Source organism: Diabrotica virgifera, chromosome 2 (assembly GCF_917563875.1).
Source record: "Diabrotica virgifera virgifera chromosome 2, PGI_DIABVI_V3a".
Lineage (NCBI taxonomy): Eukaryota > Metazoa > Arthropoda > Insecta > Coleoptera > Chrysomelidae > Diabrotica > Diabrotica virgifera.
The window spans coordinates 93840271-93859248 of record NC_065444.1 but is presented as its reverse complement, the minus strand read 5'-3'; the positions used below and the strand labels follow the sequence as shown (position 1 = coordinate 93859248).

General features: G+C 34.9%; 1 protein-coding gene across 4 annotated transcripts in view; it reads left to right on the top strand.

Moving 5' to 3' along the window:
* Positions 1-18978, top strand: part of LOC114349497 (ABC transporter G family member 20-like) — a 636826-nt gene that overhangs the window by 496096 nt on the left and 121752 nt on the right. For 3 of the 4 annotated variants that reach the window (XM_050643852.1, XM_028299891.2, XM_028299892.2), the window contains exon 2: positions 1739-1846. In XM_050643852.1, the coding sequence (XP_050499809.1) occupies positions 1746-1846 (101 nt within the window). In that variant the 5' untranslated portion in view covers positions 1739-1745. Of the gene's footprint in view, positions 1-380; positions 549-1738; positions 1847-18978 lie in introns of those variants that run through there. The other variant, XM_028299890.2, reaches the window with a different exon arrangement.

Sequence of the window (18978 nt, the reverse complement as noted above, 5' to 3'; positions counted from 1 at the left end):
TTTTTGCCATACCAATACGTCTCCGAACTTCTGCTTCACAGTTACGAACGTTAGTTATACTAGACCTGAGATAAACAAAGGTGTTTACTATCTGGAAATATAAATCTCAGTATTAACGACCACAATATCGAGGATTTAAGACACTTCACTATCTGAGCTCACGGATCGTCCCTAATACCAATATATCGTTGCAGATTTGCAAAAAGGGGTCAAGTCACATTTTTATATTTTTACTTAGTGGAACTTAGATCCTTTTTACACAACCAGTTTAAAAAAAATATTACTTGGCACCAAAAAATTATGAGACTACCTCAACAACAATAAGTAATACACTTAATCCCTTTTTACAGAATAGGTAGAACCATCGTACCTATAATTTTTACACATAACCCCTCTTTCGAATAAAATGTCACTTGACACCTTTTTGCAAATCAACGACGAAATCAAAAGAAATAAAACATGTATCGCAAGCAGCTTCTCATAAGGCCTATCAAAAAAGATCAAACAAAGCTGATGAATCCCGTGGCTCTATCTTCGAAAGAAAATAGGTAGGTACTACTTAAATCTTTGAGGCGGTTTGTGAAAATAGAACATTAATATTATTGTAAAGCTATTATCTTGTGGAATTTTAATATAATTTAATATTAAACGTATTTTAAAATAAAATTATGGTTAATTCCCCAATAAAAATAGTATTTTTATCCCAATATCCCAATGTAGGATAAGATTGTCTCAGTATCACAATATACAGTGCTAGTCAAAAGTCCGTACCCCCTCGTATCTTTTGACCGGTTATACTTATAATAGTGAAATTTGGAGGAAGGAAATGAACGGACGTAGGCTTCTTAACTAGTCATGACAGGTGACGTAAAAGTGACAGATGACTTTACAGCGCCACTGTGACAGATAATTTTAAATGGTACCCTATGGTAAGCGACACCTCGTTTGATAGGTATTGAAAATACCTATTCAGCTATACTAATTTTGTTTGAGTTTAAGCTCATTTGGATGAATAAATGAAATAATATAAACTTGTAGTTTCGCATTTAATTAATAAAAATTCAAACCTCCGCCTATGATTACTTGTCAAAAAGGTTGACGTTGACGTAAAAACTACTAGAGAGCTGAAAAATGTCAACTTTTTTGACAAAATATCCATGGTCGGACATTTTAATTTTTAAGAATTAAATGCGAAACTACAAAGTTATATTTATTTCATTTATTCACCAAAATCAAAATCAACTTAAACCCAAAAAAATTAGTATGACTGAAGAGATATTTTCAATACCTTTCAAATGAGGTGTCACTTGCCATAAGGTCCCATTTAAAATTATCTGTGACAGTGGCGCTGTAAAGTCATCTGTCACTATTACGTCACCTGTCATGACTAGTTAAGAAGCGTACGTCCGTTTATTTCCTCACTCCAAATTTCACTATTATATGTATAACCGATCAAAAGATACGAGGGGGGTACGGACTTTTGACTAGCACTGTATGAAAATGACTATAAATGTTACCAAGAACATAAAACAGCGAAGATTTTTGTTAAAGCTAAGATAATCTATAAATTGTATCTAACTTTTTAAATAATAACTGTAGGTACATTAGTAGAAAAACAGAGAAATGTATAAAAACAGTCCTGTTCTTGAAAACTACAATTAATATTCACATAAAAAACTTACATTTAAAGCCTATTTAATTATTCATAGATGGCTTATATTAATTTTAGTTTTTTTAGGAACACAATGAATAACCATCTTGCTCTATATGTCAAGGATGTAGAAAAATCGTTTGGTTCAAACAAAGTGCTGGACAAATTATGTTTAAACGTTCAAAAAGGTACCATGTAAGTAAATTTATTAAAATAATTGATTATCTATATAGTTATAGCATTTTAATAGTAATATAGGTCTACATATTATAAAAAATTTGCATCAGAATAAGTCTAAAAACAAGTAGGTAAGGCAAAATTGAACAAAATAATCATTTATACAGTATGGTGCAAATGTTTGGAATTAATTCGTTATTTCATAAGCCAGCGACTTTAAAGGAAAAATCCTGAGACAGGTCGATTTTTATTTTTCAATTATGATTTTTTGACATACATATATCATACTAGTGACGTCATCCATCTGGGCGTGATAACGTAACCGATGATTTTTTTAAATAAATATCAGGATCGTGTGCTAGCTCATTTGAAAGGTTATTGAATTATCTATTCAGTAATATAAACATTGACATAATTATTTATACAGGATGTCTAAGAAAAAATATTTTGAATTAAATTAATTGACAAAAAAGACGAATGTAGAATGTATGTAATTTATTTAATTCAAAATACATTCTACTGCTATGAAAAAACAGAGAAAAATGTTTTTTGATAAATAAACATTGCTTTTCGTTTAAATTAAATGTTCAAACTGTCAAGAGGCAGATGAGTGGCACCTTGAACATTGAAATTAAACGAAAAGCAATGTTTATTTATCAAAAAACATTTTTTTATGTTTTCTGAGAGCAGTTGAATGTATTTTGTGTTAAATAAATTATATACATTCTTTTTCTGTGTCAACTAATTTAATTAAAAAAAAATTACTTGGACACTGTGTATAAATAATTATGTTTATGTTTATATTACTGAATAGAGATTTGAAAAACCTTTCAAGTGAGCTAGCACACGACCCCTATTCTCATTCAAAAAAATCATCCATTACTTACGTTATCACGCTCAGATAGATGACGTCACTAGTATGATATATATGTAAAAAAATCATAATTCAAAAATAAAATCGACGTGTCTCAGTGATTTTTCCTTAAAGTTGCTGGCTTATAAAATAACGAATTTATTCCAAACATTTGTACCATACTGTATATTAGTCATCGAAAAATTCTGAAGTGTTTTGTAAAATCTGGAATGCAGAAAATGTATGAGTTTTTTTTTTACTGAGTATTAAGTTTCTATCTTGGTAGTTGTCATTGAGAAGTTGTAAACAAATATGTATAGTAATATTGTTGGTGTTTCAATAATAGTGAATAGTGATGCGAATATGACCGATACGAAACGAGTCCTATAGCGGCGAGTTTCTTATGGAATACAAGCATCTTAATACTAATTAAATGCAAGTTTTATACATGATTTTTTCTATGATCATTCACAACAAAAAATATATTCAAATTTATTTATTTATATCATTCATCATTCTCTTTGCCTTATCCCTATGCGGAGTCGGCTTCCCTAATTGCATTTCTCCACACAATGCTATCTTGGGTCATATCAATATTAATCCCCTTTACCAACATGTCCTGCCTAATCGTCATCCCCCACGTCTTCTTTGGTCTTCCTCTCCTACTCCTTCCAGGAATCTGCACTTCAGCAATTCTTCGTATTGGGTGATTAACGTCTCGACGTTGAACATGACCAAACCATCTCAACCTATGCTCTCTCATTTTGGCATCAATTGGTGCCACACCTAGACTTTTCCTAATATATTCATTTTTAATTTTATCCTTTTTTGTCACTACACTCATCCAAAATTTTCAATATCCCTATGCATTTCACTTGACATTAGTAATTGCGCATGTGTCACAGCCAGACAGGACTTCATCCCGCAATTCTATTGGTTAAAAATCTGTATTGTAATGAAAATATGAATCATAATGAAGCCCATTATGAAACAGTTATTGAAATCATAATATACATAACGAGCTTTAGAACAACATAACGAGCGATCCACAATTATTGGGATCAAAGCTATCCGTGCAAAAAAATACGTATGTCTTGTTTTAATCTGAAAGACCGCCGGAGTGTGACGTCAGGGCCCACTGCGGCTATATTCAGTGTTGTTATGATCACTTTTCCAAACAAAGAATAAAGACTGAAAACACGTTGAAAAGATATCCAATCTCAAGGTCTTTTAATTCGTATAAAGTTAAAATTTTGCTTCCTCTGCTACTTTTTGCGTTCAATTATAGTGTTTTTAAGTTGACGTAAGTACACTGACAAGTATCTGTCAAAATTGACGTAAACTGGAGAGGATATCTGAATTAATAATAGACATGCACTGTAACTGGTATATACCAATAACGTATGACGTAGATATATTAATATTATGTGACACATGCCAGAAGCTTGGAACAAATCACTGTGAATGAAAAGCCCTATAGTTCAGTGGTAGAGCGTTCGACTGGAGATCGAGAGGTCCCCGGTTCGAATCCGTGTGTTTTCTAAAAAAAATTTTATTTTTGGTATTGTTTTAATAAACATTTTTGGAAAGTATTAAGTAAAAATTAGTTTAATCTTTAAATAAAACACAAATAACCTGTTGAAAGTATATTTATTTCGTTGAACTCATATAATACATAGAAGTATAACTTCTTACGTGCGTACAAAGTACACACACATTCTTTTTTTATTTATACACTAATTTTAAAACTAAACAGTTTTCCCATTAACTTAGGCCAAAAATATTTAGCTAATACATTGTCATATTTTGACGTTTATTTGTGTCAGTCGAAATGAAAATTATCAATTTTGAGGTTAATGCCCCTTAATGCTAACAACCATATTGTCATCGAGAGAGCTCAGTTGCCACAATTATCTCAATATAATACAATGTATGTATTTATGTATCTCAATATGCAGGGTGTAACGAAAATGCAGGTCATAAATTAAAACACATATTCTGGGACCAAGAATAGTTCGATTAAACCTAACTTACCTTAGTCCAAATGTGCACCTAAAAGAGTTACAGCCCTTTGAATTACAAAATGAAAATCGATTTTATTCAATATATCGAAATTTATTATATATTTTTTATTGAAACTGAACATGTGGCATTCTTATAGCAGGAGTATCTTAGAAAAAAATACCAGTGAAATCTGTGCACCCCATAAAAATTGTTTCTCTTGTGTACTCTCCAATTAGATTATTATTGTGATAACATTAGTTAAACACAATATTTTTAAAACTTTTTTGCCTCTTAGTATTTTTTCGATAAGTCAGTTTTCGAGATGCGGCTTCTTTTTTAATATGTTTACATATAAATTTTATGGGGGTTTTGTTCCTTTAAACCCCCCAAATATTTGAGTACGTTCCCATTAAAATATTATTGTGGTAGATACCATTAGTTAAACACAGTATTTCTAAAACTTTTTTGCCTCTTAGTATTTTTTAGGTAAGCGACCTTTTATCGAGATGTGGCTTCTTTTTTAAAATGTTTCAAAATATACCTAAAAATGTAAATTATCAAATAAACTTTCAGATATTAACAGGTCTCTTTAATCGTGCTTAACCATACAAATATGTGGTAGATTCGACAGATATTCAGAATATATCGATAAATACTGGCTTATCGAAAAAGTACCTAGAGGTAAAAAAGTTTTAAAAATATTGTGTTTAACTAATGGTACCATAATAATAATTTAATTGGAACGTACACAAAAGTTTGGGGGGTTTAAGGGAACAAAATCCCCATAAAATTTTTATGGGGTGCACAAATTTCACTACAATTTTTTTAAGATGTCCCTACCATAAGAATGCCACATATCGATTTTCGATAAAGAGTCTCTAATAGTTTTAGATATATTGAAAAAAATCGATTTTCATTTTATAACTTCAAAGGGCTGTAACTTTTTTTATGTGCACATTTGTACTAAGGTAAGTTAGGTTCAATCGAACTATTTTTGGTCCTAGAATATGTAATTTAATTTATGACCTGCATTTTTGTTACACCCAGTATACAATAAATGTTCCCTATTAGTCTGGGCAGATTATCGGAGAATAGGCCATTTTTGGGAAAAGTTATTTACCAGCATATTTATTGCTGGAATCGAATCTTATAATTGTAAATAATAATAATATAGGTATGCAAAGGCCGCAGATAGTGTGCTCCCTTTTTTATAAACAAAATGGCGCTCGAAAATCGTGTTTTTCTCAATTTTTGCTATATAACTCCAAAGATTTTAACTTTACACCAAAAACATCAAAATAAAAATTTACCGTAATTAAATTCTGCATAGAGACGTGTTTTTCCCGATTTACTTCGACGAAAGTTTTCCCCGGAAAATGCGGATTTTTCCAACAAAATCTTTAACTTTCAACTAAAATTTTAGATAGGTAATTGTTTATCAATAATTAAATAACTTGGTAATATAAAAGCCCTTTTCGTATAGATTATAATTCCAGAAGCCGATGCAAATTAAATGAACAGTTCAGCAACAATTAAAATGTTAATTAAAAATTTACGGTCATTATAATAACCATAATAATTATGATACATAAGAATAACTATGATTTTTGTATAAAAAGACACTGTACCTATCTGAGGTAAGTATTTGTTAATGAATAATTAACTAACTTGGTAATGTAAAAGCTCTTTTCGTATAGATTATAATTCCAGAAGCCGATGGAAATTGAATGAACAGTTTAGCAACAATTGAATTGTTAAGTAAAAATTTACGGTCGCTATAATAACGACAATAATTATGATGAATAAGAACAACTATGATTTTTTCATAAAAAGACACTATACCTATCTAATGTACTTTACAGAATTGAAATTGGACTATTTAAGCGACGTCAGGAATATTTTAAAATTATAAAAAAATTTTTGGCTTATAAACAAATAGAATATCTCGGGAAATATTAAATTAAACTAAATCATGAAAATGGCATTGAAAAAAAAAACGGCAGAATGTTTCTTTTAAAAGAAAAACGTTTAGTTGTGATGAGTGGTTCCTGAGATACAACTGGTCGAAGTTGACCGGCATTTACGGCAAAGATATAAACAAGAGGATCATAATTTTTGAACCATCACCTATTTGTGTTTGTCCTCTTTCTCCACACCAATTTTCATATCTTTAAAATACTGATAACATATATAGAGATAAAAAATTATATCTTTGGAGTTATAGATCAAAAATTGAAAAAACACGATTTTTGGGTGCCATTTTGTTTATAAAAAAAGTACCACACTATCTGCGGACTTTGCATGCCTATATTATTAATATAAACAATATAATATTCGATTCCAGCAATAAAATTGCTGGTAAATAACTTTTCCTTGTATTTGGCTAATTAGCCCAGAGTATATGTAAAGCTAAACGATTTACGTACTGTACGTACTGTATTACGTACTTAAAGGCAAAATTAAAGGCAAAATAGAGGGCCGTAGAGGTGCAGGAAGAAAACAAGTTTCTTGGTTAAAAAACATTCGAGAATGGACTCAGATACCAAATGCATGACAATTATTCCATATTGCAGAAGATCGAGAAGCCTTCGCAATGGTGATCGCCAACGTCGGATAATTCTGATATGGCACGTGAAGAAGAAGAAGACGTACTGTATAATGTATAATAATAATGTGTGATTTCAAGGCGAACATGTGAGTAAAAGAGAACGAAGAGAAATTACCAAGGAGATAATAAAATTTCGTTGACGTATCTGGCATTATAAAACTTTAAAGGTTTAACACCTTAAAATTATTGTTAATGATCCAATGGCAATAAAACAGTAAATTTATTAATATCTCGATGATAGTTACCTACGTAAATCAACTGATTAATAATTCTAATAAGATTTTTACGAATCTATTTTTTATAATATCAATAGACACGTGTGTCCATTTTATGTTAGTTTTATGTGAGTTTATTACCATTTTTTCGTATTAAAAATGTTTTTTAGATAACTGTGGAAAGGTTTGGCTTCAAACTATGTTATTTAGTCCTGTCGCCAGTGGGGGTACAACGGCCTCCTTTATTCAGATGCACTTACCCAAGTTTTTATTGTGTATTTTGACCCGTAGAATACGAAGTTTTTGGGTAACAGTTGATTCGGATGTCGATAAGATTGTTATAAACAAAGAACTTGAGGAATTAAATACCAGCGATTTCTCGGAAAACAAAATATTTTTTTGTATTTTTTTGGGTCATTATAAGCAAAAAATGTTCTTACAAGTTTTTTCGTAGGATGCATAGTTTTCGCGATAAACGCGATTGAACTTTCAAAAAATCGAAAAATTGCAATTTTTGATCCCGAATAACTTTTGAAAGTTCAAGTCAAATTATATCGGTTTTGATTATTTGCATTGCTAAAAATTTATTTATTTATTGTTGAACAAAGCTATAAACACATAGTGCTTGAGTGATGTTTTCAATGAACTCCCATTTAAAATCTAACGAGTATGTAGAGTAGGTAACAAGTGCAAGCGAAGCTATTTATACATAGAATGCATTAAAACGCATGTATTGGGCACGGGAAACACTATGTGTTTATAGCTTTGTTTAACAATGAAAAAATAAATTTTTAGCAATGCAAATAATCAAAACCGATAAAATTTGACTTGAACTTTCAAATGCGGTAAGCAGAATTGCTATTTTATTTTTTAATCAAAAGTTATTCGCGTTAAAAATTGCAATTCTTCGATTTTTTGAAAGTTCAACCGCGTTTATCTCGAAAACTATGCATCCTACGAAAAAACTTGTAAGAACATTTTATGGTTAGAATGATTTAAAAATACAAAAAAATGTTTTGATTTGCGAGAAATCGCTGTTATGTAATTCCTCAAGGTCTTTGTTTATAACAATCTAATCGACATCCGGATCAACTGTTACCCAAAATATTCGCGTTCTACGGGTCAAAATACATAATAAAATTCCATTTGAATAAAGGAGGCCGTTGTAGCCCCCCTGACGACAGGACTAATTTAGCCACAGATCATAATAATAACATATTACATGGTTCTGACCATGTAACTTACAACTTTCTCCTTTGGCAGATGCATTTTATTGATACAAACTTATTTCAAAATGATATTGTTAAACTTAATAAAATACCATTGTATGCACACAGTTTCGATTCTATAATTGACAAACCTATCACCATATTCCCTCGGTATTCAGATTGTAATATCTTAAACCAAGCCATGATAAAATCCATTGTGAATGGTCTCGGGTCGAACTTAACTAAAATATATACAGATGGGTCAAAAACGGAGCTAAATACAGGTTCGGCATTTTTTGTTTCAAACATAAATCATATTGAAAAGTACAGAATCTCAAATTATTGTTCTATTTTTACCGCCGAGTCCTTTGCTATTGAAAAGGCACTAAAATGGTGTGCAACTCAAACATGCACGAATGTGGCAATAATTTCAGACTCAAAATCAGCATTACAAGCTATTAGCGGTCACCCAATAAACCAATTCCGAAATGCCTTAATTTTGAACATTAAAAAATTAATTATGGATCTTAAACAAAATAATGTAACGTAACTGTTTCGTTTATTTGGACGAAAGGACATTGCTGAGTCGAAGGTAATGAAATTGCGGATATAGCCGCAAAAAGTAGTCACAGTTGCCACCATATTGACAAAGTATTTAATTTAAAAGATTTGAATAATGCTCTCAAACCTAATATCAGAAGGAAATGGGAAACTGATTACAAAAGAATTGCAAGTAAATCTACAAACCATTATTTGAGAATTCACCCTAGATTTCCAAAAAACATTCCTCATTTCACCTTTAATTATAATAGAGCACACATGTCAGTATTGACTCGTTTAAAATTGAACCATGCTCGCTTTCCATCTCACTTATATAAAATTGAAATACTTAACTCCCCTGTCTGTAGTTGTGACAATATATCCATTGGTGATCTAAATCATATATTTCTAGAATGTTCTCTGAACTCTCAATCTTCTTCAATTCTGTATCAAGAACTAATTCATCACGAGTGTCCATTGCCACTAAATATTACAGCTCTCCTTTCTTCCTCAGATAAAGCGGTACTAGATTCCATCATTAATTTTATCAGAAATTCAAAAATAGCGGTATAGTTTAGAAATAGACAATATGAAATCATTTAATGTAATTAAGAATTTACATGTTTTGTGGCAAATAGATTTTATCTGATGCCAGGATCTCACACACACACACACACACACACACACACACACACACACACACACACACACACACACACACACACACACACACACACACACACACACACACACACACACACACACACACACACACACACACACACACACACACACACACACACACACACACACACACACACACACACACACACACACACACACACACACACACACACACACACACACACACACACACACACACACACACACACACACACACACACACACACACACACACACACACACACACACACACACACACACACACACACACACACACACACACACACACACACACACACACACACACACACACACACACACACACACACACACACACACACACACACACACACACACACACACACACACACACACACACACACACACACACACACACACACACACACACACACACACACACACACACACACACACACACACACACACACACACACACACACACACACACACACACACACACACACACACACACACACACACACACACACACACACACACACACACACACACACACACACACACACACACACACACACACACACACACACACACACACACACACACACACACACACACACACACACACACACACACACACACACACACACACACACACACACACACACACACACACACACACACACACACACACACACACACACACACACACACACACACACACACACACACACACACACACACACACACACACACACACACACACACACACACACACACACACACACACACACACACACACACACACACACACACACACACACACACACACACACACACACACACACACACACACACACACACACACACACACACACACACACACACACACACACACACACACACACACACACACACACACACACACACACACACACACACACACACACACACACACACACACACACACACACACACACACACACACACACACACACACACACACACACACACACACACACACACACACACACACACACACACACACACACACACACACACACACACACACACACACACACACACACACACACACACACACACACACACACACACACACACACACACACACACACACACACACACACACACACACACACACACACACACACACACACACACACACACACACACACACACACACACACACACACACACACACACACACACACACACACACACACACACACACACACACACACACACACACACACACACACACACACACACACACACACACACACACACACACACACACACACACACACACACACACACACACACACACACACACACACACACACACACACACACACACACACACACACACACACACACACACACACACACACACACACACACACACACACACACACACACACACACACACACACACACACACACACACACACACACACACACACACACACACACACACACACACACACACACACACACACACACACACACACACACACACACACACACACACACACACACACACACACACACACACACACACACACACACACACACACACACACACACACACACACACACACACACACACACACACACACACACACACACACACACACACACACACACACACACACACACACACACACACACACACACACACACACACACACACACACACACACACACACACACACACACACACACACACACACACACACACACACACACACACACACACACACACACACACACACACACACACACACACACACACACACACACACACACACACACACACACACACACACACACACACACACACACACACACACACACACACACACACACACACACACACACACACACACACACACACACACACACACACACACACACACACACACACACACACACACACACACACACACACACACACACACACACACACACACACACACACACACACACACACACACACACACACACACACACACACACACACACACACACACACACACACACACACACACACACACACACACACACACACACACACACACACACACACACACACACACACACACACACACACACACACACACACACACACACACACACACACACACACACACACACACACACACACACACACACACACACACACACACACACACAAAACTTACAACTTTAAAAAGGCAAATTTTTTATGAAACGGATTGGGCTTTTCTAGATGACTCTTTTCAAGTTGATAAAGTTGTAGACACTTTTTATAATAGAATTTTTCCTTTTATTTAATAAGTATGTTCCTGTCTACAATAACTTCAGCCACACATATCCACCTTGGTTTGATGCCGATATTATTCGCTGTATCAAACTAAAGGTTAAGCACAGGAAAAAATTTAGATTACATAAAAACCAGTCTGATCTGCTTGAATTTCAGCGCTTAAGACATCTTTCAAAACTAAAAATTAAATTGGCATACAACATTGGAATACATCGAAAATATACAATTATCCCTTTCTGTAAACCCTAGAAAGTTTTGGTCATACGTAAATGCTAAAAATAACACTTCACACACACACACACACACACACACACACACACACACACACACACACACACACACACACACACACACACACACACACACACACACACACACACACACACACACACACACACACACACACACACACACACACACACACACACACACACACACACACACACACACACACACACACACACACACACACACACACACACACACACACACACACACACACACACACACACACACACACACACACACACACACACACACACACACACACACACACACACACACACACACACACACACACACACACACACACACACACACACACACACACACACACACACACACACACACACACACACACACACACACACACACACACACACACACACACACACACACACACACACACACACACACACACACACACACACACACACACACACACACACACACACACACACACACACACACACACACACACACACACACACACACACACACACACACACACACACACACACACACACACACACACACACACACACACACACACACACACACACACACACACACACACACACACACACACACACACACACACACACACACACACACACACACACACACACACACACACACACACACACACACACACACACACACACACACACACACACACACACACACACACACACACACACACACACACACACACACACACACACACACACACACACACACACACACACACACACACACACACACACACACACACACACACACACACACACACACACACACACACACACACACACACACACACACACACACACACACACACACACACACACACACACACACACACACACACACACACACACACACACACACACACACACACACACACACACACACACACACACACACACACACACACACACACACACACACACACACACACACACACACACACACACACACACACACACACACACACACACACACACACACACACACACACACACACACACACACACACACACACACACACACACACACACACACACACACACACACACACACACACACACACACACACACACACACACACACACACACACACACACACACACACACACACACACACACACACACACACACACACACACACACACACACACACACACACACACACACACACACACACACACACACACACACACACACACACACACACACACACACACACACACACACACACACACACACACACACACACACACACACACACACACACACACACACACACACACACACACACACACACACACACACACACACACACACACACACACACACACACACACACACACACACACACACACACACACACACACACACACACACACACACACACACACACACACACACACACACACACACACACACACACACACACACACACACACACACACACACACACACACACACACACACACACACACACACACACACACACACACACACACACACACACACACACACACACACACACACACACACACACACACACACACACACACACACACACACACACACACACACACACACACACACACACACACACACACACACACACACACACACACACACACACACACACACACACACACACACACACACACACACACACACACACACACACACACACACACACACACACACACACACACACACACACACACACACACACACACACACACACACACACACACACACACACACACACACACACACACACACACACACACACACACACACACACACACACACACACACACACACACACACACACACACACACACACACACACACACACACACACACACACACACACACACACACACACACACACACACACACACACACACACACACACACACACACACACACACACACACACACACACACACACACACACACACACACACACACACACACACACACACACACACACACACACACACACACACACACACACACACACACACACACACACACACACACACACACACACACACACACACACACACACACACACAACTTACAACTTTAAAAAGGCAAATTTTTTATGAAACGGATTGGGCTTTTCTAGATGACTCTTTTCAAGTTGATAAAGTTGTAGACACTTTTTATAATAGAATTTTTCCTTTTATTTAATAAGTATGTTCCTGTCTACAATAACTTCAGCCACACATATCCACCTTGGTTTGATGCCGATATTATTCGCTGTATCAAACTAAAGGTTAAGCACAGGAAAAAATTTAGATTACATAAAAACCAGTCTGATCTGCTTGAATTTCAGCGCTTAAGACATCTTTCAAAACTAAAAATTAAATTGGCATACAACATTGGAATACATCGAAAATATACAATTATCCCTTTCTGTAAACCCTAGAAAGTTTTGGTCATACGTAAATGCTAAAAATAACACTTCACGGATTCCTGGTGAAATGAAATATCAAGGCACTACTTCTGAACCACAAAATATCGTTGATATCTTTGCTGAATACTTTAATGATGTTTATCAAGCAGGTAATGTACTAACCAGCAATAATGTCTTAGCGGTCAACACTGAATGTCTAAATTTTTATCCTGTTCAAGAAACTGAAATAATTCTAGCCAGCAAAAAATTAGAAAATAAGATGACTTCTGCACTTGACAAAATACCCTCTTTTTTATTAAAGATTGCATAGGTGCTTTAACTAAGCCATTATTAAAAATTTTCAATTTGTCTTTATTATACAAACAGTATCCAAGTATCTGGAAGGAATCAAAGGTATATGTCCTGTTTATAGGTATATACTCTTTCACTCGTAATCAAATTTCACAATATCAGCATGGATTCATTGCTAATCGATCCACAGTTACAAACTTATTGGGAATAACACAGTGCATATCTAAGGCGTTGGATAGGAGATCCCAAGTTGACGTTATATATACTGATTTTTCAAAGGCCTTTGACAAAATTCATCATGGAGTTCTTCTTTCCAAATTGTCCCTTTTTGGTTTTTCTAAAGATGCTGTCGCTTTCATAAAATCCTATTTGTCTGGTAGAACTCAATTTGTATCTTATGGTTATAACTCTCACAAATACATACCTTCATCTGGAGTCCCACAAGGATCAAATCTAGGTCCACTCTTGTTTTTGTTATTCATTAATGACTTATGTGAGAAAATGTCTGTGCCCTGTTTGTGTTATGCAGATGATTTAAAAGTTTACTTAGAAATTAACGATATCAATGATTGTCACACTATCCAGAATGAACTGAGTGGTGTGCATGAATGGTGAAAAGAAACCTATTTAAATCTTAATGCAAATAAATGCAAAGTTGTAAGTTACTCAAGGAAACATAATAGTATAAACTATGTTTATACTATTGATGGTAGCGAACTGGAACATATAAATAAAATTAAAGATCATGGCATAATTTTCGACTGTAAACTTTCATTTACTGAACATATATCTTTAAAAGTTTCTGAAGCACTTAAATCGTATGGATTTATAGTCAGAAATAGCCGAAATATTACGAACATAAAAACTGTCAAATTACTTTATTTCTCTTATGTACGTTGTAAATTAGAATATGCGTCTATAATATGGTCTCCATTTTATAATTCACATGTTCAGTTGATTGAAAAGGTGCAGCGTAAATTTTTGAAATATTTATCATTAAGATTAACGGCATATATCCAGAGAGAGGTATCAGAAATAGTGAGTTGTGTAATAGTTTAGATATGGTTTCATTAGAAATGAGGCGAAATTGTGCTTCACTAATATTTTTATATAAATTGCTGCATAATTCAATTGACTGCCCTGATATTCTCAAACAAATAAATTTTAATGTACCTTCTTATCCTGTTAGAAATGTTTCCACGTTCAGAACTACACAAGCCAGAACAAACCTGATATTAAACTCCCCCATATTTGTTATGTGTGAAAATTATAATTGTTTGGTAAACTATTGTGATATATTCAACTGTAGTATAAGTCAACTTGTCAGAATGGCTAAGTCTCATTTAAATTCTTAATTCACTGGGTAATTATCTTTTCTTTTCTTTAATAATTCTAAACTCTTAAAATAATGTAATTTAAAATTTAGTTTATAATTAATGTAAAATTGTCCTATAAATGGATACCTTTTGGACAATAAAGCTATTATTTATTTATTTATTTATTTATTTGTTTATTTATATTACTGACTTAAAAATAAAGGTTAACTATTATAACATAAAGCTTTTTGTGGAACTGCAATTCATTTAGTATTTTTTAGAAAAAAATTCCAAAAATTAATAATCAAGGCATTTTTTCAACAAAAAATTGTAAATAACTCAAAAGGGAAACATTTTTCGAAAAATTACCAAGAGAGAAAGTGTTTATTTCGATGATAGTCTAATCATCCAAATATAGGTCGACCTGGGCCCTGATTCTAATTCAAATTTCGACCAAAAACAAGTCGCTTTCAATATGGCGACGGTTGAAATGCGATTGTGCGAGCCTTGTGGATTTTAGTTGAACTAACGAAGTGACGTCATGAAATAGCGACTATCGAAATTAATAGCGACTTTAAAAAGGGTGTTGATATTATAATTTCGACTGTCGAAATTATTTGACACGGAGATGAATGAATGGCCAAAAGCGAGGTTAAGTTTAATTTAGATGTGTTTTGTTTATTTATTGCAAGGAAAACTAAAGCAAAAGGTATTATAATATAGCTGGGTTTAATTGAAATTTGCTTGTTTTGAGGAATTAGATAGAATAGTATTAAATTAGAAATATAATAATTGAGAATGTCACAACATGAATCATCAACTCAATGAAAGATGTAAGGTAATAATCTGGGAAAATTAGTAAAAAACAAGAAAAATTAATTACCAGCTATTTTATTGCTGGACATGCTGAAATCAAATCTTAAGATTTCCTTTATTAGTAATATAGCTGTGCAAAGTCCACAGAAAGTGTGCTATTTTGTTTATAAACAAATTAGCGCTCCGAAATCTTTTTTTTATTATTGCTCTATAACTCCGAAAATTTTAACTTTAAACCAAAACACTCACATAAAAATTGACAGTAATTTAATTCTGCACATTGAAAATTTATTCCAATTTCCTTCAACGAAAATTTTCCTCGGAAAATTCGGGTTTTCCAAACAAAATCTTTAATTTTCAACTAAAATTTGAGGGAAGTAATTATTTATGAATAATTAAATAAGTTGGTGACAGTGACATAAATCTTTTTTGTTATGAGTGTCTTGAAGATATGAAAATTTGTATGTACAAAGAGGACCGGAATTAAAAGGTATCTAATGGTTCAAAGATTAAAATCCTGTTGTTTATAACTCTGTCGCAAATGCCGGTCAAATTTGACCGGTTATACCTGGAATCACTCCTCGCAATTCAATTTTTTTTTCTTCGAAAAGGACACGCAGAATCCGTGCCATTTTCAACAGCGTTAACTTAATTTAATTTAATCTAATATTTTCTGAGGGGTTCTATTTGTTTATAAGCCAAAAAAATGTTTCTTTATAACATTCCTGAGACCGCTCAAATGGTCCAATTTCAATCCTGTAAGGTACGTTGAATAGGTATAGTGCTTTTTTATACGAAAATCATAGTTATTCTGGTGTATCATAATCTTTCTGGTTATTATTTCGACCGAATTTTTTTAATTAACATTTTAATTATTGCTAAACTATTGGTTAGATTGTCGCCGGTCTCCTGATATACAGAGAGGGGCTAAATTGTGGAATACATTCATTTTCTCTAAAATGGATGATTTTAGAGAAAAATCCAGAAAACAGGTCGATTTTTATTTTTAAATTAAATTTTTTTGGCATATATTTCAAACTAGTGACGTCATCCATCCGAGCGTGATGACGTAATCGATTATTTTTTAAATAGGAATAGGGGTTCGTGTTGTAGCTCATGTACAAAGGCGTTCAATTCTCTATTCAGTATAGGGCTTTTCATTCACAGTCATTTATTTCGAGCTTCTGTCATATTTCGTATAATCCGTAAATATTAATATTATACACAGATTATTCAACATATGACAGGAGCTCGAAACAAATGACAATCGATGAAAAGCCCTATTATAAACATTAATATCATTATTTATACAGGGAGGCCAAAAAACTTTTTGAATTAAATTAATTGACGCAAGAAGAACAATGCATGTAATTTATTTAACTCAAAATACATTCTATTGCTGTCAGAAAACAGAAAAAAATGTTTATTTTGCAAATAAACATTGCTTTTAGCTTAAATTAAATGTTCAAACTGCCAATAGGTAGGAAGGAGGCTGTTTGTGATTTAATTTAAGCGAAAAGAAATGTTTATTTGTGAAATAAACCTTTTTTCTATTTTCTGACAGCAGTACAATGTATTTTGAGTT